We start from the raw sequence: 26440 nt of genomic DNA on the forward strand, positions 1-26440 counted from the left end.
TTAGGTTGGCATCGAAAAAAACGCTCTCGGGTGCTTTAGAGTGCCGAGTTTATTACTGCGCATTAAGAAATGACCACCTCCAACGTTTGGTTTATGTTTTATAAGCATTTTTAATTTTATTGCTTAAATCGCATTTTCTCGGCGAGCTGAGCACTTTTTCTGAATTGTGCCGCTCCCGTCACTTGGCATCGAAAAAAACGCTCTCGGGTGCTTTAGAGTGCCGAGTTATTCACTGCGCATGAAGAAATGACCACCTCCAACGTTTGGTTTATGTTTTATAAGCATTTTTAATTTTATTGCTTAAATCGCATTTTCTCGGCGAGCTGAGCGCTTTTTCTGAATTGTGCCGCTCCCGTCACTCTGGTTAGGTTGGCATCGAAAAAAACGCTCTCGGGTGCTTTAGAGTGCCGAGTTATTCACTGCGCATGAAGAAATGACCACCTCCAACGTTTGGTTTATGTTTAATAAGCATTTTTAATTTTATTGCTTAAATCGCATTTTCTCGGCGAGCTGAGCACTTTTTCTGAATTGTGCCGCTCCCGTCACTCTGGTTACACTGTAAAAAAAAAACCGTTGTTTTTACGGTAAAAAACTGGCAGCTGTGGTTGCCAGAACTTTACCGTAATAAATATGGTGTAACATTTTTTTACATTACGGTAAAAGGATATTAGGACAGTTGATTTCACGTTTAAGATTGCCATTCAATTCAATATTTTACCGTATAAAAAAAAGGTTTTTCCAACAAAAGAAAAGCTGTTTTGCCATATATTTGACAAGAAAATACCGTATGAATGCCGCATAAATTAAATATTTTGCCATTAATTATTACACTATTTTACTGTAAAAGTAAAACTGTAATTTCCACGGTAAAAAACTGGCAGCTGTGGTTGCCAAAATTCTACCGTAATAAATACGGTAGAGCTTTTTCTGCTATTACGGTAAAAGGATTTTGTACTGTTGATTTGACAGGTAATATTGGTATTTTATTTCATATTTTACCGTATAAATAAATATTTTTTCCATCAAAATAAACAGTTTTGTTTTAAAATTGACATGTAAATACCTTATTAAATAAGGATTTTGCTAGGAAATGTTACAGTATTTTACTGTTCAATTAACAGTATCTAATATAAAATACTACGTTATTCTGTACAAATTCCCTGGAAATATCATATAAATAAAGGTTTTCCATTAAATATGACTGTGTTTCACCGTATACTTAAAGTGAAAAGAATATTTTGGTGTCCAAAATTTTACCGTAATAAATACGGTAGAGCTTTTTCTGCTATTACGGTAAAAGGATTATGTACTGTTGATTTTACAGGTAATTTTTGTATTTTATTTCATATTTTACCATATAAATAAATATTTTTTCCATCAAAAGAAACCTAGTTTTGATTTGTAATTGACATAGAAATACTATATAATATAAAAGATTTTGCCTAAAAGTATTTTAGTGTTTTACTGTACAATTAACAGTATTAAATATAAAATACTACTTAATTCTGTATAAATTCCCTTTAAATATCATATAAATAAAGGTTTTCCTTTATATATATATATATATACCGTTTTTCCCATGTATAATGCGCCCCCATGTATAATACGCACCCTAAAAATGGCTGGAAAAAAGCCTGTACCCATGTATAATACGCACCCAAATTTTGACTCTGTAAACGTAAAATTATTTCAGAAAAAAGATCATCTTTGGGAACAACCGGATGGTATTCTGCCGGTCAGTATCACTGCGCATGCGCTAGTAAACTCGATAGCGAAGAAATGTTTCAGATTTGTGTAGGGTACATTGTGACAGCAAACGAGCAGGTGATCGAGCAGGCATCTGATACGAGAGCATTGTGTTCGTATGGAGCGTGTTTGAAGTGAACAGCAGAGAACAAAGCGCATCCGTAATGGCGGCCTCCGTATCATATCCGGATTTAAAAAAATAATAATAAAAAATGTTTGTACCCATGTATAATGCGCACCCCAGAAAAAACTGCCAGCTGTGGTTTCCAGAATTTTACTGTGATAAATACAGTGGAAATTTTTCAGTATTTAGATTTTATTAATGTTGATTTAACTTTTAATGATTAACATTATCCCACATTTTTTCCATCAAAAGAAAGACATTCACCCGAGAGCCAAGAGCAGTCACCCCGTCGCCCTCCTCTCTCTGCCGCTGGAAGGGCGGTGTGCGGTACATCTCGCGGGGCCCTTGTCCGCGGCGCATCGTGTATTGTTGGTTGCTGCTTTGTGTTGCGGGGTGGTGTCCTATGCTGTATGGAAGGCGGGCCGGTGGAGGGGATCGGGTACGGCGGCTGTACTCCAAAAGAAATCTGAAAATGGACAAGAAAATAATATAAACCAGGATTTGCAGGTATTCTCATTAGATCAGATTATTACAGTTATCTCATTCCTCTCGTTCCTCCTTCTTGGGGCCACGATTCGATTCAAAATCGATTTTTGATTCAAAAAGATTTTTTATTAAAACGATTCGATTTTATTCATAAAGATTTCTTATTGGGTTTCTGATCATGATCTACTCTCATCTGCTTTGGTATACAGAATGACAAGTGGACATAAAAGTGTCTTTTTCACATTTATTACCGTATTTTCCGGCCTATAAGGCGCACCTTCAATGAACGGCCCATTTTAAAACTTTATCCTTATATAAGGCGCACCGGACTATAAGGCGCACCATCATGTCAGATTTTTAATCCAAATCAAATCATTCTCCATTTTATCTTTTTTATTTCAACTTCAGACGGAACAAATTACTTTATAATCATAAAATAATGATCCATAGTCTTTTTGATTCATGATTCATAGTCTTCAGCGGGCCACTTATGATTGATTTCATGACACAATGCTTTGGGCCAGTTTAAATTTAGGAATTTGGTCCATATATAAGGCGCACCGGACTATAAGTTGGTTTTTGAGAAAATTTTAGGTTTTTAGGTGCGCCTTATAGGGCGGAAAATACGGTAAGTTAAATTCTTAGGGAAGTGCCTTTATCAACGACATTGTGTGGTCCTCAATTAGGTAGCTATCTATACAATACGTTTGAACAAAAATAAAGGACTTCTGCATAATACAAAGCCTGGTGTGCCTGTTTTTTAAACAATTTTTTTTTAATTTAAAAAATCGATTAAAAAATCGTTAAACAAAGATCTTATGTGCATCGATTTTTCCCCCACCCTTACTGAATACATATAATACATTTATTAATAATACATAATAAATTAGTTATTGCCCATTACTCACAGGACTTTTGTTGCATGTGCAGGGTCATGGTGAATGTAGTAGTCGTTGGCTCTCTTCAGTCCATACTTTGCATGCCCCTCTCTCATCTACGAGTGTTGTCAGTCTCTCTTTCTCACTCTCATTCTAGGGAATACAGTAAGTTTAAACATAATTATATTATATTTTACCAAGAGCATATCAAGCATTTTATAGTGAGATCTATTTTATAATCAAACGAAACATCCTATTGAAGAAATGCCCCACCACTGTCAGTCTACAGCAGCAGTGTGTAAGGAAAAACTTACCATAAACGTTGTGACTGAATGCATTAACAGGTCCACGTTGAAGGAGGACCATGTTGACAATAACATCACCACTCAATTTCAGGACCTTTGGAGGTGTTTGGCTTGGCCTATTGGAAGGAGATCAATAGTTTGAGGTTTGAGACTGATGTATATCTGATCTAATGTATATATTCCAAATAAGTTGCCAACTTACCAGCTCAGTTCCTTAGCATTCCACTCCACCCCTCCATACAGTTGAATAACTGAACATTTTAGGTGTTTTTTTTAGGGAGGGATAACAGGTCAAAAAGTATTCCATACAGAAATGGTATATATAATGTAATAATTAGGAACCCGAAGATTATCTTACTCATAAATATGTAATAAACATTGTCCAGTCACCAATTCAAGTTTAAAGTATATAAAACGTTAGAACATTGCGATATGATTAGATATGAAGGACATGACAAATGTAACCATTTTTGACCAGTTGAAAAGGGATAAAAAATTATTCACTTTAACATGCCTAATTAGACACGAAGACTTTGGGAAACACCAGATAAATATTGGGATTTGGTTTAAAAAACAACTGGATAAATCTATACAAATTTTTGTTTTTGGCGACTGGATGGGGAGCACTTCTCTCATGTGAATTGCTTAGAAATTCCCTTATTGTTAACCACCCATCCTCTAAATCAGGGGTCACCAAACTACGGCCCGCGGGCCGGATACGGCCCGCAGGACCGTTTAATCCGGCCCGCCAACCCTGAATAAATTGTATTATTAAACTTTTTTTTTTTTTTTGCTCATTTTGCCTGCAATGACTGCGTTTCCCCAGTAGATGGGGAAGCGCTCGCCTGCGCATTTACTACCGGAAGCCGTGTCAGAAAGCTCGGTGCACACTCACAAGTGCGTGTACGGACATGGCGCACTCGCGCTCTATTTGTATCAGTCCCGAATTTAGAGCGTGGGCTGTGACGACAGCATTCTTGTAATTTGCGCGCTGAGCTTTCAGATGCAGTTTTGCGCTAAAGCCACCCACAAACCTTCCCCTGGAATCCTTCCGTTAAAATGTCGCCCAAGTAAAGCAGGGTGAACACAGTGCCGAGCGTTTAAAAGAGTTGCCAATTTGGCTCGACGTACGCGACGTGACGTTCAGCCACATGAACGTCAACATCTACCCGTCACAGATCGAGGTAAACGGACCAACACCTCGGATCTCGCCTAAGAATTGCCACAACAAATTTTACTCCAGACTATGACGCACTATCAAACTTTAACAAAAAAGACAGCGGTGTCTACAAGCCTACTGGAACCTACAAAAGGATTATAAGGAAGGAACACAAGAACTTTAAGAGACTGCTCATATGTGTCAGAGAGGTTCTGCTCTGACAACTGAGCTGAACTTTTATCTGTTAAGATTGTGCATGGCACAACAGAAAGTTAATGTTCCATGGTTTTTTTTCTATGAAGAACCCAGAGAGAGTTATTTAGTTATTATTTATTTCCTGTTTTTTCTGTGAAGAACTCAGAGAGGGTTTAGTTATTATTTATTTCATTAATAGTGTTATTATTTGTTTCCTGACTTTTTTTTCTGTAAAGAACCTGGAAAGGGTTATTAAATAACCGTTATTTGGTTATGTGTGGCTTTCTGGAAAATAAAAAAAAAAAAATTTTTTTAAGCTCCCCTACGATCGTCACACTTTTTCTGTTACAAACTGCCACCGGCCCGCCATCAGAGAAGGGAAAGGTTATGTGGCCCTCACAGGAAAAAGTTTGGGGACCCCTGCTCTAAATGCTCAAGGTCTCTTGTTTGTGGTTGTATGTCATTCCCGCACCTTCCTGTCAGTCTTAGGCTGTCTCTCTCAAATGAAGGTTAAAAGCCCAAAAAATATCTTGATAGAAAATGGCCATAGCTGTTTTTATAGCATCAACATTTACCTAAACTTTATTTACCCCTTTCCTGGCAACCATACCCACTTCTGTATAACAAAAAGCCTCAACAGCATATGACAAGTTTTTTTTAGGTTTTTTCGTACATATTTATTGACAAAACTCCATATAACAGCTTGAGTATTGACTCAATAGATTGAGTCAGGCTGTATTATGTGTAACTCCGCAAACAGTCAGCAGCTGTGTTACAGTGAACTGTAAATTGCATTTAATAATCCACTGGCAGACAAATAATCAACTATGACTCTCTGAAAGAGTGACTCACATAAACGTGATTTACATGGGACTACAATATTTTCAACACTTATTCTACTCAATAAACCTGAACGACCAATTGGCCACAAAAAACATGTTCTTCTTACATTTTGAAATATAGGAAAGTTATTCCACTTCTGTGAAGTTGTAAACAGCATTGGTTTGAAATTGTACAAACTATAGAATTCACAAAACAATTACCTTAAAGACTGTAAACGAAAAAAAGTGCCATCAAAGACATTTCTGGATTAATTAGCACAAATCCACTGATCGCTCTCAGTGAAGCTAAACACGTACCTTTAGAAACCACCAGACATTTTCCAACAAAAAGTTAACACTGGATTTCAATTTACCTTGTGGTACAATTTTAAAAACAAAATAGGTACAGTGTACCATAACATATTGTATACTTGAACATCCAGTATACCTGAACACACATTAACCACTCATACCTTAACCACTTGTCCCTAAAGGGTTAATAGGGTGTGTCTATCTCCACTCATGGTCTGCGAGGTCTGCAATCAGAGTGAGGACTCTAGGATTGACTGAGAGTACTTTCTTTTTTTTATTCCACTCGACCTTGGTGCCTCTCTCAGGATTTATTGAGAAGAAACACCTTCATAAGAAAAAAAACAAAGAAGTAACAATTAATGGGTGAGATCAAAGAAATTATTGCTCTAGCAGAAATAAACTGTACCTTTGGAGAAACTCTAGTGTTGATCGTAGTTCCACTGGGTAGTGTATGTTGAAGCAATAGAAACTCCCAAACAGCAGGCAAACGGCAGAGGTGAAGGAAGTGATGTGGTCGTTGACAACCTTTTGGTCAATGCTCAACATGAATGTGTCAGCAGAAAAGCAACAGGACCCTGAAAATATTAACAACATAAAAAACAAAATGAAAAAATAAAAACATTCAGTTATAAGGACTTAAATGTCAGATATTGACTAAAATACAATGGTGCTTATTACATTAAAACAACAACAACATTTTAATAGCGTAATAGCGTACTGAAAACTGAGTTAATTTAAACTATGCTATTGCATTGAATTCTCCTATGGGCTGGTCTTGGTGCCAGGTGAAGTAATAAGATATACAAGTGTAGGTAGGTAGGTAGGTAGATAGGTAGATAGGTAGGTAGGTAGGTAGGTAGGTAGGTAGGTAGGTAGGTAGGTAGGTAGGTAGGTAGATAGATAGATAGATAGATAGATAGATAGATAGATAGATAGATAGATAGATAGATAGATAGATAGATAGATAGATAGATAGATAGATAGATAGATAGATAGATAGATAGATAGATAGATAGATAGATAGATAGATAGATAGATAGATAGATAGATAGATAGATAGATAGATAGATAGATAGATAGATAGATAGATAGATAGATAGATAGATAGATAGATAGATAGATAGATAGATAGATAGATAGATAGATAGATAGATAGATAGATAGATAGATAGATAGATAGATAGATAGATAGATAGATAGATAGATAGATAGATAGATAGAATAGTATAATTTGATGTCAGTATACATATAGATTTAGCTGCGGGGTTTGGTTAGACATTTAATTTTTGTTTACTTACCACACACAATTATGCAGGGTGTTGCCGGCAACTTCTCTATCTGAACCTCTTGGGCCAGGCATGTCTCCTCAACGTATTGGAGCAGGTTCTCCTCCTTCTCACCAAAATGAGCCAGTAAAAGAAGTACCATCTTTACAAGGTCTTGTGAGCAACCATCCAAATGGCCCAGCTCAGTCTGAAACTTGAGAAGAGCATCCAGGACTTGTTTGCGTTTTTGTGCATCAACATTCTTGAAGAAGTTTAAGAGGCGTCTTCCTTTTTTCTCCACATTGCCAAGGAAAGTATCCATTAGACTCAGACCAGTAAGTTCTTGGAAGTGTGCTACCATACCAGCTTCCTTGAACAAAAAGGGCCACTCTTGGCTGAGTTTCTGAATGCTTGTCCCCTTGTTGATGTCTTTACGCTGTGTGTAATAGGTGGACTGTATTAACTTTTTCACATTGTCTGCATTGAAGTCAATCTCTTCAAACATCTCCTTCATCTTGTTTTTTTTTTCTTGCTGACTCTCCATAGTCTCAGAGAGTGGCAAATATTTCGGCTCCCAGTTTATACAGCCATATGTGTCTTGAACTCTGGCTTTTTGTTCAGCTGGAATTTCTTCAGTATCAGACTCATCTGGTGCAACCTTGCGTTTTCTTATTTTTGGTGTGTTGGGTCGTTTCACATTTTCAACTCGTGCTTGGAGTTGCTTTACCAGTGAATGATATCCAGGTCCAATGACATCACCCTCTATGACATCTTGGAGGGCTTCTGGATACTTGGCCACCATTCTTTTGCCTATCTCTGTAGTGTTGTGTTTGGTTGGATTATTACACATCTTCATGATCTCAGAAACCACTATCCTTACCATCTCTCGCCGCAGCCGCGGACTAGGTCTCACCTTCCTTTCTAAACTCTGCACTAACTCTTCAGGGAGCTTCTGCCATGGTATCTGGAATGTCTCTACCCAGTTTGCCACAAAAGTGGAACAGTTACCTGAGGGGGATGAGGTGATTGAGGAGGATGATGGTGAGGGAGAGACTGAAGGTGGAGAGGAACAGACGGACAGTGGAGAGGAAAATGCTGCAGTTGTAGTGCTTGAGTCTGTAACAGAAGAACAGGAGAAACATTAAACCTTGAAGGATGTCGTGCTTCTCTGTTGAATATTTTATGTATTGTTAATATGGCTGCAACTAACATTTTTCATTGTCAATTAATCTATTCGTTGTTTGGTCCATAAAATGTTACAAAATAGTAAACAATGTTGATCACTGTTCAAGGCCTCAAGTGTCTTGTTTGTCCATAATATTAGAAAATGTTGTAAAATATGAGTTTTCATATTAAGTTTTTCCCTTTTTAAAAAATTTGACTCAAAACAATGATTAAAATAATTGTTACTTAATTTAATAATTAACTGATTACTTGTTAACTGTTAAATAACTGGATAATGTGTGCTATGCTGTTATGGCAATGTAGAAATTTTGTGAAATTATGTTAAATTTAAAAAACACTTACTGTTCTGGGCCCAAGCAGCAACAAGTCTTCTGGCTTGGACTGGCTTCAACACTGGCAGCAAGTCTCCTTCTGTAATGTACTGCAGATCATCTATGGTCTCAGCACCAAATCCCTTCAATGTATCTTCCACTGAACTAAGAACTGCTTGAGGAAGGTCTGGAAGCACTGCAGCAATTGCACTACTTATCGTCTGTATCTCTGATTCAGCCATATCTATCAGATACACAAACACAAAGAAGTTGGCCTTTAGTCTACTGACATCAAAGCATCTACTCTGACAATACACTGTGCTTCAGTGGCACTATCTGGTATCATTTTTGATGTAAGATGATAATGGCCACATGTCAATCAGTTCATTAATGTGTAGGCACTGCAATCTTCCACTGTCATTTTTCACTGAGTACATGTGGTAGTGTGGCAGGAATTCTGCTGAATACACTCTCATCAGCAAATGAAGTGCAGAATCATCTTTAACTACAAGGAGGAGGAGTTCACCAAACTCCATTGAGTCATCATTCCTAGTGACAACGAATTGCCCCTTTTTGTATATTATCCCATTATACTGCAAATCTACAGGAATCTTTGTATTAATTTCAGTGAAGCCAAATTGTAAGACTGCATCTTTAACTTGTTCACTGTATAGCTCAGAGTAGAAAGGTACGCCTTCTTTCATAAGCAAGGCTTGAGGACTCACTGACCCAGCTGAAAGATAGGCCTGAAACATCTGATGTCTTTCTGAAAGAGTGAGACACAGGTTTTTAAAGTTTTTCAAATGCCTTGCACATCTTTTAAAGTAACTATGCTTACTTTCAAAGCGCATAGTCCATAGTCTCATCAGTGGGCCAAATTTTAAAATCAGTCCTGGGTAGTGGCGCAAATAATGATGCTTTGGTCTCAAGTTGGTATCTGGAAACAGTGCTTTCCTGGAATCCAAATATTCCTGAATTAGAGCATCCAGGTAAAGAACCTGTGGCTCAGAAATCTTTTGAGCGCAAATCAAGTCAACTATGTCCTTTAGTTGCAGAGTTAATTGCCACACATCATCTTGTGCGTCTTCCACTCTGTCTCCAATGATTAAAGGTAACAGTCGTAAAAAGTTCCAGTTTTGTACAGCATGACCAGAAAGTCGCAGTGTTTTAGGACTGACCTCACATGGCTTGGAGGAAGCATCTACAGCTCCATATTTGAACTGATTAATGCGTCTGTTCAAAATAGTGTATGTGAACCATCTCTTTTTTTTAACAAAGTACCTCAGGTAAAGTGCTAAATCATAAGATAGGACACCCTCAAAGATGTCGTGACCAAGACAGGGGGGGCAAACCAGGCAGACAAACATCAAAGTGTTTTAAGGTATTAAATTCTGACCTGAACTTTATTCCATGAACATCCGCCACGCCTTCAGCTTGTAACTGATCCACTGCTGACTTGTAGCTTTCAGGGGTTCTTTCTGGTCCGCAAGAAATTGGGTCATCCCCCTGAAATTGAATTCGAGAAATGAGGCAGTATCTGCAGAAATATTTTGAAGAACTGAAATTTTCAGTAAAGCCACCAATGCAATGCGAGCCCAAGTTGTCTCCAGCAATGCAGTAGAGAGTCCCTTTAACAACATTTTCATCTGCCATTGCAATCCCATTCTCCTCCAGTAGTTTCAAGTCAGCCAGTAGCTCTGAAAAAACCTTGCCATGGCCAAATTCTTTAAAGTCCTTTTCTCTACACAGCAAAACCAGCTGCATGTGATCAACATTTGATCGAAAATGTGGGGGCAAATTTAATAGTGAGAAGTACACAGCCAAAATTTTGTGCTTCTTTTTTGCAGAACCCAAAGGGTTAACGACCTCAAATGCATCCTGGTATAGTATCAGCTTAAGGCAGTGCTTCTCAAATAGTGGGGCGCGGTGCTATTCCTGGGGGGGCGCGTGTGACCCTGGGGAACAGGCTTTTTTTTTGGCAGTACTAGAATAAAGTGTAATTGCGTGTTTACTACAGCAGGGGGCAGTGGCGCTCTCATTGTTACTTCTGTCACGTTTGCGACAGTGCAACATTTTACGACTTACAAGACAAGTTAGGATAGTCACGGTGGGGAGGGGGGGCGCGAATAGTTTTCTTCTTGCTAGGGGGGGGGCGTAACAGAAAATAATTGAGAAGCACTGGCTTAAGGCAAGATGCATTTTCTTGAAAAAAGGTATTTGATTTAAACACCTTACCATCATGGCAGTCACAGAGAACATCTGGTTTTGAAACAGAATTATCGTAAGGAGCTGCTGACATGAGCACTGATTGTAACATATTCTTCAGTGTGTTTAACACAGGAATGTAGTACGCAAATCTTTCTGTTCTGTTCTCATCTCTCCCTAGAAACACCTTTTTGGGCTCAACATATTTAAACATTTCTTTGAAACACTGTGCTCTAGAGTATGCTGTCCTCATTGGCCCTGTGTGACACGCTGAAAACAAATCACATTCCTTTACTGTATCACAGATTTTTACAATCTCTTCATCTGATACTGACAAATCTTTCAGAAGCAAGTTTAATCTGTTCAGTGTATATGTGTGTCCCATCTCATGTATGTTTTGAATCTCTTCAACGATGGTCTGAATAGTAGATGCTGGAATAAGAAGCTGGCCCATAAGTTTTATGTAAAATAAACACACATTTCTGAGGTACAAGTCACTGAAATTAGACGAGTCCCCAAAAGTGTTTTCAGCAGCCTCTGATACACTGGCAGTTTCGTGCACGGTAGGGATGTTTTGCTCATTTGTAGAAGGACTTTCTGAGTTTGTATCTCTGAATTGGCCACAAATCACATGTGCTGAACAATGTCGGTGTTTTCTGGACATATGAGAAGTAAATGAAGACTTCACAGTAAAAAGTGAGGTTTTGCATCCTCTCACTGGGCAGTTTATGGGGTGTCCCTTTGCTATGTGCTCCTTAAGGTGAGCAAGCAACTCCCTGACTCCGTCACACTGGCGCTCACAAAGTGCAACCGTGCACTTCAATGTAGCTTTAGCCATAGCATGATCCGGAGCAGTCAACGAGACTGCACTATGGTGGCGATAGAAGTGCGATTTTAATGCTGCATATCTAGAAAATACCTGCTTACAGTCAATTTCCACACACTTGAAAATACAACGGGGCTCATTGCGATGCAGTTTACAATGCAAAACATATGCTTTAAGAGACTGAACAGATTCTCCACAAACACAACAAGAATACATCTTACACGTCAAACAGGGAAATATCAACCATAAAACCTAACCTAAAAACCATATAAAACATCAACCTTACCGTAGTAAGATGCTGAAAATGAGCAAAATCCAAAATGAGAGTAGAGAAAGTTTCGACGTTGTGGTGCTGCTGCCGTAACCGTTCGTTGCTTCGTCCACTGGTAGCGGAGCCAAGTGCAAGGCGCTGATTGGACGCCTCGTCAAGATTCAAACAATCAGTTTGAATTCTGGCGCCCTTTCTTTCTTTTTAAAAATAAACAAAAACTCTGTAGGCCTATTTTATTTTGCTAAGTCCTTTTCACCTTTGGTGGTTATTGAACAGGTTTACTGCAAAATAATAAAAAAAAGGGAAAAAAAGAAAATCAAGTGCAAGTTTTTTCGATCTTTTTTTTTTAAACGACTTTTCACAATAATGGACCATCTATAAATGCAAACTTCAAGCCTACAACCTGTTTATTTCATATCGAATATCATATATATATATATATAAACAGATTAATTGGTGATTATGAAAATTATTCAAGATATTTGTAACTCTAAATACATTTAAAAGTGTAAAGGCTCAAATTATTCTAACTTTCTGTCTCTCTCTCTCAATTTGTTTTTCTCAGCAAATTTTAAAGATGCTGCAAATAACTGCACAAGACAGTTGTGGCTACATACACGCACAAGCATGTGCTGTCGCCCTCTCCGTGTCCACACTGCCACACTGGTAGGATAGAGTCTGCCGGAGCTTTGACACGACAGATCGTAGAACTTTCCGTGTGGTACCTGTGTTCTAATGTTAGCTAATATAGTAGCTCAAAGAGGCTTGAATAGTCAATTTTGGATAGGAACCCTCCTAACTAATTGAAATTACCGCAATTCCTTGCAGCAGCAACAAAATAATTACGCACCGTTCGGTCATTCACAACCAGACATAAGAAAGAAAATAATGTATTTAAACAGTCTGATGTAGACTGCAGCAGAGAGAGTACGCGATTATCAACATATAGCCTACGTGTTGATGTGATGTAAAAACTTTTATCATGAAGTGCGTTCTGTTGTTGACTGCCAAGCTAGAGTAAAAACTGTTTTTCTGACATCCAGCGTCCTGCAGATCATCATGAAGTTAGCGTTGAAGATTATTAATATATTTTTGCCAAAAACAGTAGAAGAAATGGACGGAGCCATCACGTAGAAATCAATGGAGGCAATTGAAGCCAATTTGAACCACTTCCCGTTAGTCAACTAACCCTTCTGCACAGGTTCAGGTGCATTGTTGCCAACTCCTCAGTTAGGAAAGTCGCTATTGGCTGCCCTGAAAGTCGCCAGATGACGTCACCTAATTTGTAGTTCGTAGTTTGTGCGGATGCGCTAATTCGTTTGTAGTTTTGAGGCTTTACCCACAAACTATGACGTCATTTTCAAATTGCAAACAGCCGGCCGCCGCTGTTTAAAATAAAGAGGTAAAGGACAGCTGTGCTTGCAGGCAACACTGTCTGCGGCTGCACCAGCGGCTCATGAAGTGAGGAAACACCAAAATGAACTCCCTGAAAAGTCGCTAGGTTTGTTGCTTGTCGCTTCTTGGAAAAAAGTCGCTAGAGGGGTCAGAAAAGTCGGCAAGTTGGCAACACTGCTCAGGGGACATAGATGTGATGAAGGAACGTAGTCTGACCGAGCATGTGACCGAGTCTGAGCCAATGGTTTGACCGAGTCTGACTCACGTAAGTCCTGTGCGTATGCTCATTACATAAATTAAGTCACGTTAGCATTGATTTCAGAAAAACGTTTATTAGTCAGCCGAAATGAATGGAATTCAATGGAAGGCTAGGTGGAGCTGGTCCAGTAGTTGGCCTCAGATCCCCCCATGCTGGCTTGAACCTCCGAAAGTTCGCATGCCCCCTTGATTTTAGCCATGACTTACTTACGCGGTCACATGGGTTTTATCCAAACGAACTAGGCTGGCCGGCCGATCCGGATTGTCGCCACAGGGGTCCGAAGACTCTTTGCGGTCAGACGAGGTTTTATCAACCGGGCCCAAGCCCAGAATCTAGGTGACGCAAGTGAAAAGCGCTCAAGTACAGTTTAGCTGGTGGCGCTAATGCTAATATCAGTGACCACTATGTACTTACGTTCCTGGTCATGTTTAGTTTGCTAACTTTACCCGCCCACAGCATGGATCATGCACTTTCGGTCAACCTGTTGATTCTTTCAGCAACAATTGATTTCTTTGCAATTAACGGAGAGTCAAGGTTTACAGGAGAGTAGGTCATGCCAGAAAGAGACGTGTGCGGTACTGTGTTTTATTATAAACACTTTGTAGTTTTACCACAGATCAAGTCTATAACATTCACTGTCGCATCATGACGTAGTCTAGTGCATGCAGTCGGATTCTCTGAACGCTGTGGTCGTCTTCTCCCCACTTCCTATGATTCCCCTTTAACATCTTTCCTTGACCTTGTGATGTTTTCCATCAAAATGGAGGAAGAGGTTAGGAAAGACTAAAAAGCATTGTTTGACTAATCTACCACATCCTATCATCTGGTGGCATGTCTCGAGCATCTGAATCTTATGCAGGCTTAAAGGTACGGCGGAGGCTGATTTACTTCCGGGTGGATCATCAAGACGATTGGTCCTCAATTGTCAATCATTCTGGAGAATTTTACTAATACTGTCGTACGTGCTCTTTCCAGTTTTCGCTTTCTGTGCATGCATACTTTCAAAAAGTATCTTTGAAGTGTCTGAGAAGAAGAGAAAGGCCTCAGAAAGGCGTTGTTTACTTGTGTGTCTATCGTGTAATATGTCTTGTCACCGTGGGATAGGGAAAACGTAATTTCGATGTCTTTGTGTGTCTCGGCATGTGAAGATGTTGACAATAAAGCAGACTCTGACTTTGAAAAAGAGAGAAACAAGACCAGAGTTGCGCATGCCCATTTTTTATAAAAGTGCACCGTAAAAAATGGCTGTGAAATCTACAGTTAATTACTATATATATATATATATATATATATATATATATATATATATATATATATATATATATATATATATATATATATATATATATATATATATATATATATATATATATTATATGATATATATATGATAGATATATATATATATATCATATGATATATATATATCATAATGAAATCAATAATTATCATATAAATATCATATAAAAATGATGACTTTAATAATCATTATGTCATAATGACTTACCATGGCATTATTTTTATTCCATTTTTTCCGTTTTCTTTTTCACTGGCGGGTATGGGGTGACATGGGCTGACATGAATTCATCCAATGAGGATCGAGTGTGTTCAACGGTCCTGCTTTGAATGGCCAATCACGTCAAAGTGAACGGGACAAATCGCAATCACAGCGCTTGCATCTCTGGCTCCGACAACAACTTTTCTCATAAGACCTTGTCTTGTATTGTGTGTTTTTTTGTTGTCTTTCTATGTGTTTGCGTCGTCTGTGTTCATTTGTTTCACTTTGGCTGCGAAAACGGCACCGAGAGAGCGCTGTTTTTCGATCGCGAGAGAGAGGGCAGACAGAGCTAGCTACTGGTAACGTTAACTGTTAGCTAGCTTGTGATAGCAGTAACTTTAACTGACCAGATTCTCTTTTTTTTAAACTTACTGAAGCCACAAAATGGTATATGACACATGTAGTACTTGCTGCGACAGTACGATGGTCGTTACTGTGTCGTTATTTTATATTTTTATGCTGCGCAAGAGAAGAGTATTTTCCCGCCTTTCTGTTTTTCAACACCTTCTCCGCCTCCGTATGCGTTTTCCTTCCGGAGGCAGCACCACCAAGCACACGTCGCGACGTCCAGAAACTCGGTAAGTAGGACTACTATCACTATAAGTAATAAAATCAAATAGTAATACACAAGTAGTAATCAGTTTGCTTGCCATCAGTTACTATATATGCTCCTTTTATCTGTTTTATGTACAGCTTGTAAGATATGTATGCTCCCTGCCCTGTTTTTACAGTCATTCATGTGAACCAGATCATTTATAAAATGGACTGCTGTGAAATATGATTTTTGTTATGTCTGACTTTAAGGAGAGACAATCCTGACTGCAAAAAAATGGATGCTGTCGATCGAGGGGAGGGTCATAATCCCACCTGCTGCTCACGTGGCTGACTTCACCACTGCCTTGGCTGGCCACTCTCTTCGCCTGTTACTATGTTTTCAACCTAGAGTATCAGGGGGAAACCTGCACAACTTTGGAGTTTATTCAGAGGTATTAACCGATAAAATTATATACCTAACTTTATTCCCACTGGCATTTCTATATCTCTCTGATAATTGCAATTGTCTCAACCTCTAACTCATTTCATATGTTTTTGGTTAGGATTAATCCTGACTCCACCAAGTGCAGTGCCAAGGAGCAGATGAGCCGGAAGACTGGGAGAGTGGTGAGGAGGAAGACTTGATACATGAACCCCCATGTGATCTCCTTCATCATGGAGTTCATGAAGGCTTCACTTCATGGAGGCTAACTGACTAGATACAGGTGAGGTTCAGATAACGGTCACAACTAATTTGCATATCAGCTGTTTCAATGCAGAGATTTATTTTCTCTCCGATTTAACTTGCGACATATTCAAATCGATTTTTAAGTCCCATGGGCTCACCACCTGTGGGAGGGGCCAAAGGGGTCGGGTGCATTGCAAGCTGGGCGGCGGCCAAAGGCAGGGACCTTGGCGGTCTGATCCCCGGCTGCAGAAGCTGGCTCTTGGGACATGGAATGTCACCTCTCTGGCTGGAAAGGAACCCGAGCTGGTGTGCGAGGCAGAAAAGTTCCGACTAGATATAGTCGGACTTGCCTCCACGCACAGTTTGGGTTCCGGTACAAGCCCTCTCGAGAGGGGCTGGACTCTCTTCCACTCTGGAGTTGCCCACGGTGAGAGGCGTCGAGCAGGTGTGGGTATACTTATTGCCCCCCGGCTGGGCGCCTGCACATTGGGGTTCACCCCGGTGAACGAGAGGGTAGCCTCCCTCCGCCTTCGGGTGGGGGGACGGGTCCTGACTGTTGTTTGTGTCTATGCACCAAACGGCAGTTCAGAGTACCCACCCTTTTTGGAGTCCCTGGAGGAGGTGCTGGAGAGCGCTCCTTCTGGGGACTCCATCGTTCTACTGGGTGACTTCAAAGCTCACGTGGGCAATGACAGTGAGACCTGGAAGGGCGTGATTGGGAGGAACGGCCCCCCCGATCTGAACCCGAGCGGTGTTCTATTATTGGACTTCTGTGCTCGACACGGATTTTCTATAATGAACACCATGTTTAAAACTAAGGGTGTCCATGTGTGCACTTGGCACCAGGACACCCTAGGCCGCAGTTCGATAATCGACTTTGTAGTCGTGTCATCGGATTTGCGGCCGCATGTTTTGGACACTCGGGCGAAGAGAGGGGCGGAGCTGTCAACTGATCACCACCTGGTGGTGGGTTGGCTCCGATGGTGGGGGAAGATGCCGGTCCGACCTGGCAGACCCAAACGTTCTGTGAGGGTCTGCTGGGAACGTCTGGCGGAATCCCCTGTCAGGAAGAGCTTCAATTCCCACCTCCGGCAGAACTTTTCCCACGTCCCGGGGGAGGCGGGGGACATTGAGTCCGAGTGGACCTTGTTCCGCGCCTCCATTGTTGAGGCGGCCGAGCGGAGCTGTGGCCGTAAGGTCATTGGTGCCTGTCGTGGCGGCAATCCCCGAACTCGCTGGTGGACACCGGCGGTAAGGGATGCCGTCAAGCTGAAGAAGGAGTCCTATCGGGCCGTTTTGGCCTGTGGGACTCCCGAGGCAGCTGACAGGTACCGGATGGCCAAGCGGAACGCGGCTTCGGCGGTTGCTGAGGCAAAAACCCGGGCGTGGGAGGAGTTTGGCGAGGCCATGGAAAATGACTTCCGGACGGCTTCGAGGAAATTCTGGTCCACCATCCGGCGTCTCAGGAGGGGGAAGCAGTGCAACGTCAACACTGTTTACAGTGGAGATGGCGTGCTGCTGACCTCGACTCGGGACGTCGTGTGTCGGTGGGGAGAATACTTCGAAGACCTCCTCAATTCCACCGACACGCCTTCCATTGTGGAGGCAGGGCCTGGGGACTCAGAGGCGGACTCTCCAATCTCTGGGGTTGAAGTCACTGAGGTAGTTAAAAAACTCCTCGGTGGCAAGGCCCAGGGGGTGGATGAGATCCGCCCGGATTTCTTAAGGGCTCTGGATGCTGTGGGGCTGTCATGGCTGACACGTCTCTACAGCATCGCGTGAACATCGGGGACAGTGCCTCTGGATTGGCAGACTGGGGTGGTGGTTCCCCTCTTTAAGAAGGGGGACCGGAGGGTGTGTTCCATTTACAGGGGAATTACACTCCTCAGCCTCCCTGGTAAGGTCTATTCAGGGGTGCTGGAGAGGAGGGTCCGTCGGGAGGTCGAACCTCGGATTCAGGAGGAACAGTGTGGCTTTCGTCCTGGCCGTGGAACAGTGGACCAGCTCTTCACCCTCAGCAGGATCCTCGAGGGTGCATGGGAGTTCGCCCAACCAGTCCACATGTGTTTTGTGGACTTGGAGAAGGCGTTCGACCGTGTCCCTAGGGAGGTCCTGTGGGGGGTGCTTCGGGAGTACGGGGTACCGAGCCAACTGATAAGGGCGGTTCGGTCCGTGTATCACCGATGCCAGAGTTTGGTCCGAATTTCCGGCAGTAAGTCGGATTCGTTCCCAGTGAGGGTTGGACTCCGCCAAGGCTGCCCTTTGTCACCGATTCTGTTTATAATTTTTATGGACAGAATTTCTAGGCGCAGCCGAGGCGTTGAGGGTGTCCGGTTTGGGGACCTCAGCATCGCGTATCTGCTTTTTGCAGACGACGTGGTGCTGTTGGCTTCTTCAGGCTGTGAGCTCCATCTCTCACTGGAGCGGTTTGCAGCCGAGTGCGAAGCGGTTGGGATGAGGGTCAGCACCTCCAAATCCGAGTCCATGGTCCTCGATCGGAAAAGGGTGGAATGCCCTCTCCGGATCGGGGATGAGATCCTGCCCCAAGTGGAGGAGTTTAAGTATCTTGGGGTCTTGTTCACGAGTGAGGGGAGGATGGAGCGCGAGATCGACAGGCGGATCGGTGCAGCGTCGGCAGTAATGCGGACTCTGTACCGGTCCGTCGTGGTAAAGAGAGAGCTGAGCCAAAAGGCAAAGCTCTCAATTTACCGGTTGATTTACGCTCCTACCCTCACCTATGGTCATGAGCTATGGGTCGTGACCGAAAGAACGAGATCCCGGATACGAGCGGCCGAAATGAGTTTTCTCCGCAGGATGTCCGGGCTCTCCCTTATAGAGATAGGGTGAGAAGTTCGGTCATCCGGGAGAGACTCGGAGTAGAGTCGCTACTCCTCCACGTTGATAGGAGCCAGATGAGGTGGCTCGGGCATCTCATCAGGATGCCTCCTGGACGCCTCCCTGGGGAGGTGTTCCGGGCATGTCCCACCGGTAGGAGACCCCGGGGACGACCCAGGACGCGCTGGAGAGATTATGTCTCTCAGCTGGCCTGGGAACGCCTTGGGATCCCCCGGGATGAGTTAGAGGAAGTGGCTGGGGAGAGGGAAGTCTGGGAGTCCCTCCTGAAGCTGCTGCCCCCGCGACCCGACCCCGGATAAGCGGAAGAAGATGGATGGATGGATGGATGGATGGATGGATGGATTTTTAATCATCTCATGAGTAATCGTTACATCCCTACTAATAATATAACTCCAACCTTGCTAATTGCATGAGTGTTCCTGCAGCCAGTGACACACTTCCTATCAGGAACAAGTATCTTGACATGACAACGACATCACCATCATAATTCTTAATGTATTTTCTTCTTTAATTTCAGGGCTCCTGTTTTGTCCAAGCCCAAGGAAGTTTTGTCTAAAAGGTTTGGTAATGTGCTTTATGTTCCTGTTCACAAAAAAATAAATAACCCTGTTAACAAATTTCTTGTTGTCTGTAGTTAATTGAAATATTTTAGAATATGGGTCATTCTATTAATGATTAATATTAAATCACTGATTCAGCATTTAAATTGTACAGTGAGAAACTCAATTTACAATGATTACCTGGTACCTACTCTTACTGCATTGCCATATACAATACAGTTCATTTGTTTGTACAGTAAATAAACCAGTTATGTAAAGGCAACTGAAAGCGCGGTATTTCATTGATATTTATTCTGCAGTTAAGCAACTAATACTGTAAATGCAACTAAAATCACAGTTTTTAATTTTTTTAGTATAGTTAAAACATCTAACTAAATAAAACTGAAATCACAGTATTTAAATGTTATTTTGTATACAGTTAAACAACTAATACTGTAAACGCAACTGGAATCACAGTATTTAATTGTTATTTAGCATACAGTTAAAACATCTAATACTATAATTACAACTGAAATCACAGTATTTAATACCGTTAATGGAGAGGGCGATTCTTTCCTGAATTTCAAGAAAATCTTCCGCCTTACCTTTCATGTTAGGCATAATTAATAGATTGGTGTCAGTTCAGATGGCCCCAGGCATTATTCACCCCGCCTTAGGTCACCTCCGCTGGGTGAAAAGAGCAAGAATTCCAAATCTGAGAGAAATTAAAAAACGGATATTTCTGATGCATGTCCTGAGTTTTGTTGATATACAGCATAAGTCGAATCTTAGCTCAATATACATCATGAATAGACAAATAATTTGTATTTTCAAAGCTTTTAATCAATCAGACCTTATGGGTCAGTGAACCCAATTTCATAGAATAGTGCAAACATTGTGTTGGGAAAAAAAGGTGTTCAAAATAAACATCTTCTATAACACCACACCGCTTCTGATTTGTGAAACCTTGACTCTATTTGTGAAAATGTAAATCTGAGTTGGCTTCTCCATCGCAAGAGCAATTCCACATGGTTTTTGGTATCCAGACCACATTAGTCAAGATCCTGATCAAAAACTACAATACTTAAACTCAATTCAAATCTCAATTTAAATATTCTAGACTGCATGAAGATTAATTAAAACACAGTTTCTGAAAAATAATTTTATGACATTTTTGCAAATTAGGTTCACTTATGACATCTTTGGGATCCAGACCACATTTCACGAGAGAAAAAGAGAGAAAAATAAATAGATAAATAAATGCAAGAATTACAGTGATGGCTCATAAATGTAATACGGAATATTATTGTTAAATATATGGTGTTTAATACTTTTAACAGTGAGAAAAAGTACTCTTTACCAAAAATAAACGCAAGAATTACATTGATTGCTCGTATATGTGCATTACGGTATATTACTGTTAAATTTATGGTGTTTTATACTTTTAACAGTGAGAAAAAGTATTTTGTACATAGAATAAATGCAAAAATTTCATTGATTGCTCGTATACGGTGTGGGACGTGTTCTGTGAGGACTACGGGGACGACATCGACGGTCTCACCAGCTGTGTCACGGACTACATTAACTTTTGTGTAGACTCCACCATACCCACCAAAACAGTCAGAGTTTTTGCAAACAGCAAACCTTGGATCACCCCTGAGATCAAAGACCTGCTCAGGGACAAAAGGAGGGTCTTTAAATCGGGAGACAGGGACCTACTGAAAACGGTGCAGAGGGACTTGAGGAAGAAGATCAGGGAGGGGAAGAGCAACTACAGGAGGAGGATGGAAGACCAACTGCAGCGGGACAACGTCAGCGGGGTCTGGAGGAGCCTGAACACCATCTCAGGACGTAGCAACTCCAGACCTGCGCTGGACAGGGATCAGGAGTGGGTGAATGACCTGAACCGGTTCTTCAACCGTTTTGAACAAACATCCACTCCTCCCCCCACCCCGACTGGAGCCTCTTCTACTCCGAGGACTCTCACCTCAACCCCGCCCCCTGCTACACCCCCTCCAAGACCCCCCAGCCCATTCTCAACTCCACCGAACCCACCAAGCATCCCCCCCAAAGGAGCTGGTGGTGGACTTCCGCCGGCGCAAAGTCTCCCCCTCGTCGATGAACATCCAGGGAACGGACATAGAGATTGTGGACTCTTACAAGTTCCTGGGTGTTCACCTGAACAATAAACTGGACTGGGGCCCTATACAAGAAGGGCCAAAGCAGACTCCACCTGCTGCGCAGACTGAGGTCCTTCGGAGTGAGGGACGGCCTCCTGAGGACCTTCTATGACTCTGTAGTGGCGTCCGCCATTTTTTATGGGGTGGTCTGCTGGAGCAGCGGCATCACTGCAGCGGAGAGGAAGAGGCTGGACAAGGTGGTGAAGAAAGTCGACGCTGTCCTGGGCTGCAGTCTGGACCGGGTGGAGGCGGTGGGGGAGAGGAGGATGGTGGCTAAGCTGTCCTCCATCATGGACAATGTCTTCCACCCCCTTCATGAGACTGTCAGAGCCCTGGAGAGCTCCATCAGTGACCGGCTTCGTCACCCACGATGCACCACCGAGAGGCATCGCAGGTCCTTCCTCCCTGCTGCCATCAGACTGTACAACCAGGCCGATCACCGTAGCTAACGGACAAAATAACGTGCAATAACCATATGTGCAATCACACTATGTGCAATATCTGTCTACCTCACACTCTTTTACCTGCTTTCTTTGCACTGTTTTTTGCACTATTTTTTTTTATCTAATATTTTTTTTATCTCCACTGCATATTGTGTATTGTGTATTTTGTATACACTGTCCATATTTTTTTAATTATATATACCTTCTACTTCTTTAAAATCTTTTACCCCCTTCCCCGCATGCGTGTGTGTGTGTATATGTTAATGTGTACTGCTGCTAACATAGGAGTTTCCCCATTGAGGGAATAATAAAGGATTATCTTATCTTATCTTATATGTATATCACGGTAAATTATTTTTAAATGTATGGTGTTTTATCCTTTTAACAGTGAGAAAAAGTATTTTGTACATAGAATAAATGCAAGAATTACATTGATTGCTCCAATATGTATATTACGGTATATTATTGTTAAATTTTTGGTGTTTAATACTTTTAACAGTGAGAAAAAGTATTCTGTTCATAGAATAAATGCAAAGATGACTGTGATGGCTCGTATATGTATATTACGGTATATATTTTTTGATTTTATGGTGTTTATTACTTTTAACAGTGAGAAAAAGTATTCTTTACAAAAAACAAATACAAGAATTACAGTAATGGCTCGTATATGTATATTACGGTATATTATTGTCAAATTAATGGTGTTTAATACTTTTAACAGTGAGAAAAAGTATTTTGTACATAGAATAAATGCAAAAATTACTGTGGTGGCTCGTATATGTATAATACGGTATATTTTTGTTAGCGATACAATGTTTAGTACGTTTAACAGTGAGAAAAAGTATTTTGTACATAGAATAAATGCAAAAATTACTGTTGTGGCTCGTATATGTATAATACGGTATATTTTTGTTAGAAATACAATGTTTAGTACGTTTAACAGTGAGAAAAAGTATTTCGTACATAGAATAAATGCAAAAATTACTGTGGTGGCTCGTATATGTATAAAACGGTATATTATTGTTAGAGATACAATGTTTAGTACGTTTAACAGTGAAAAAAAGTTTCTTTCACAAAATATTTATGCAAAAATTACAGTGAGGGCTTGTATATATATTACGGTATATCTTTGATAGAAATACGGTGTTTGATACATTTAACAGTGAGTAAATAGATATTTTACAAAAAATAAATATAAAAATTACAGTGATGGCTTGTATATATATTACGGTATATTTTTGTTACAAACACGGTGTTAGTGTATTTTACAGTGGAGCAATGTATTTTCCCCCCCAAAAAACTGTCAAAAATACTGTTTTAACTGATGTATACATTTACATTGTTTCACTGTTACTTAAACTGAATTAAACCATTTACCGTTTTGCGGTCTTTTACTGTCACGGTTTAGCAGTTTTTCACCGTAAAATCTACTGACATTTTTTACAGTGTAGGTTGGCATCGAAAAAAACGCTCTCGGGTGCTTTAGAGTGCCGAGTTTATTACTGCGCATTAAGAAATGACCACCTCCAACGTTTGGTTTATGTTTAATAAGCATTTTTAATTTTATTGCTTAAATCGCATTTTCTCGGCGAGCTGAGCGCTTTTTCTGAATTGTGCCGCTCCCGTCACTCTGGTTAGGTTGGCATCGGAAAAAACGCTCTCGGGTGCTTTAGAGTGCCGAGTTATTCACTGCGCATGAAGAAATGACCACCTCCAACGTTTGGTTTATGTTTAATAAGCATTTTTAATTTTATTGCTAAAATCGCATTTTCTCGGCGAGCTGAGCACTTTTTCTGAATTGTGCCGCTCCCGTCACTCTGGTTAGGTTGGCATCGAAAAAAACGCTCTCGGGTGCTTTAGAGTGCCGAGTTTATTACTGCGCATTAGGAAATGACCACCTCCAACGTTTGGTTTATGTTTTATAAGCATTTTTAATTTTATTGCTTAAATCGCATTTTCTCGGCGAGCTGAGCGCTTTTTCTGAATTGTGCCGCTCCCGTCACTCTGGTTAGGTTGGCATCGAAAAAAACGCTCTCGGGTGCTTTAGAGTGCCGAGTTTATTACTGCGCATTAAGAAATGACCACCTCCAACGTTTGGTTTATGTTTTATAAGCATTTTTAATTTTATTGCTTAAATCGCATTTTCTCGGCGAGCTGAGCACTTTTTCTGAATTGTGCCGCTCCCGTCACTCTGGTTAGGTTGGCATCGAAAAAAACGCTCTCGGGTGCTTTAGAGTGCCGAGTTTATTACTGCGCATTGAGAAATGACCACCTCCAACGTTTGGTTTATGTTTTATAAGCATTTTTAATTTTATTGCTTAAATCGCATTTTCTCGGCGAGCTGAGCACTTTTTCTGAATTGTGCCGCTCCCGTCACTCTGGTTAGGTTGGCATCGAAAAAAACGCTCTCGGGTGCTTTAGAGTGCCGAGTTTATTACTGCGCATTAAGAAATGACCACCTCCAACGTTTGGTTTATGTTTTATAAGCATTTTTAATTTTATTGCTTAAATCGCATTTTCTCGGCGAGCTGAGCGCTTTTTCTGAATTGTGCCGCTCCCGTCACTCTGGTTAGGTTGGCATCGAAAAAAACGCTCTCGGGTGCTTTAGAGTGCCGAGTTTATCACTGCGCATGAAGAAATGACCACCTCCAACGTTTGGTTTATGTTTTATAAGCATTTTTAATTTTATTGCTTAAATCGCATTTTCTCGGCGAGCTGAGCGCTTTTTCTGAATTGTGCCGCTCCCGTAACTCTGGTTAGGTTGGCATCGAAAAAAACGCTCTCGGGTGCTTTAGAGTGCCGAGTTTATTACTGCGCATGAAGAAATGACCACCTCCAATGTTTGGTTTATGTTTAATAAGCATTTTTAATTTTATTGCTTAAATCGCATTTTCTCGGCGAGCTGAGCGCTTTTTCTGAATTGTGCCGCTCCCGTCACTCTGGTTAGGTTGGCATCGAAAAAAACGCTCTCGGGTGCTTTAGAGTGCCGAGTTATTCACTGCGCATGAAGAAATGACCACCTCCAACGTTTGGTTCATGTTTAATAAGCATTTTTAATTTTATTGCTTAAATCGCATTTTCTCGGCGAGCTGAGCACTTTTTCTGAATTGTGCCGCTCCCGTCACTCTGGTTAGGTTGGCATCGAAAAAAACGCTCTCGGGTGCTTTAGAGTGCCGAGTTTATTACTGCGCATTAGGAAATGACCACCTCCAACGTTTGGTTTATGTTTTATAAGCATTTTTAATTTTATTGCTTAAATCGCATTTTCTCGGCGAGCTTAGCGCTTTTTCTGAATTGTGCCGCTCCCGTCACTCTGGTTAGGTTGGCATCGAAAAAAACGCTCTCGGGTGCTTTAGAGTGCCGAGTTTATTACTGCGCATTAAGAAATGACCACCTCCAACGTTTGGTTTATGTTTTATAAGGATTTTTAATTTTATTGCTTAAATCGCATTTTCTCGGCGAGCTGAGCACTTTTTCTGAATTGTGCCGCTCCCGTCACTCTGGTTAGGTTGGCATCGAAAAAAACGCTCTCGGGTGCTTTAGAGTGCCGAGTTTATTACTGCGCATTGAGAAATGACCACCTCCAACGTTTGGTTTATGTTTTATAAGCATTTTTAATTTTATTGCTTAAATCGCATTTTCTCGGCGAGCTGAGCACTTTTTCTGAATTGTGCCGCTCCCGTCACTCTGGTTAGGTTGGCATCGAAAAAAACGCTCTCGGGTGCTTTAGAGTGCCGAGTTTATTACTGCGCATTAAGAAATGACCACCTCCAACGTTTGGTTTATGTTTTATAAGCATTTTTAATTTTATTGCTTAAATCGCATTTTCTCGGCGAGCTGAGCGCTTTTTCTGAATTGTGCCGCTCCCGTCACTCTGGTTAGGTTGGCATCGAAAAAAA

General features: G+C 41.1%; 1 protein-coding gene and 1 long non-coding RNA gene across 4 annotated transcripts; one reads left to right on the forward strand and one right to left on the reverse strand.

The window, feature by feature from the left end:
• Window positions 1-1906: 1906 nt before the first annotated feature.
• On the reverse strand, window positions 1907-12499 carry LOC133148317 (uncharacterized). Of its 2 annotated transcripts, XR_009712513.1 has the most exons (9): window positions 12105-12499; window positions 10184-10293; window positions 8819-9031; window positions 8300-8407; window positions 7325-7505; window positions 6433-6601; window positions 3549-6351; window positions 3265-3387; window positions 1907-2336 (listed from the first exon to the last, which is right to left on the reverse strand). XR_009712513.1 is itself a non-coding variant. In XM_061271414.1 (6 exons), the coding sequence occupies exons 3-6, from the start codon at window positions 9027-9029 to the stop codon at window positions 6225-6227; spliced, it is 1590 nt and encodes a 529-aa protein (XP_061127398.1). In that variant the 5' UTR covers window positions 9030-9031; window positions 10184-10293; window positions 12105-12448; the 3' UTR covers window positions 4285-6224. The 2 variants fall into 2 exon arrangements, 1 of the variants encoding a protein (XP_061127398.1); XM_061271414.1 differs by lacking the exons at window positions 1907-2336; window positions 3265-3387 and having other exon boundaries at window positions 4285-6351; window positions 7325-8407; window positions 12105-12448.
• Window positions 12500-15188: 2689 nt separating this feature from the next.
• LOC133148319 (uncharacterized) lies at window positions 15189-19997 on the forward strand. Of its 2 annotated transcripts, XR_009712516.1 has the most exons (4): window positions 15189-15879; window positions 16106-16287; window positions 16399-16560; window positions 19897-19997. It is a non-coding gene; the product is annotated as an uncharacterized LOC133148319 (long non-coding RNA). The 2 variants fall into 2 exon arrangements; XR_009712515.1 differs by having other exon boundaries at window positions 15189-16287.
• Window positions 19998-26440: the final 6443 nt, after the last annotated feature.

The sequence above is a fragment of the Syngnathus typhle genome, unplaced genomic scaffold (assembly GCF_033458585.1).
Source record: "Syngnathus typhle isolate RoL2023-S1 ecotype Sweden unplaced genomic scaffold, RoL_Styp_1.0 HiC_scaffold_55, whole genome shotgun sequence".
NCBI lineage: Eukaryota > Metazoa > Chordata > Actinopteri > Syngnathiformes > Syngnathidae > Syngnathus > Syngnathus typhle.

Bases quoted from the DNA above. Each gene is read 5' to 3' on its own strand.
- LOC133148317 (XM_061271414.1), bottom strand. From the start codon at position 9,029: ATGGCTGAATCAGAGATACAGACGATAAGTAGTGCAATTGCTGCAGTG. The intron at 8,408-8,818 runs GTAAGTGTTTTT...CTTCTGTTACAG, and splicing joins TGCTGCTTGGGCCCAGAACA to ACTCAAGCACTACAACTGCA. The intron at 6,602-7,324 runs GTAAGTAAACAA...TAATATTTTCAG, and splicing joins ACCCTGCATAATTGTGTGTG to GGTCCTGTTGCTTTTCTGCT.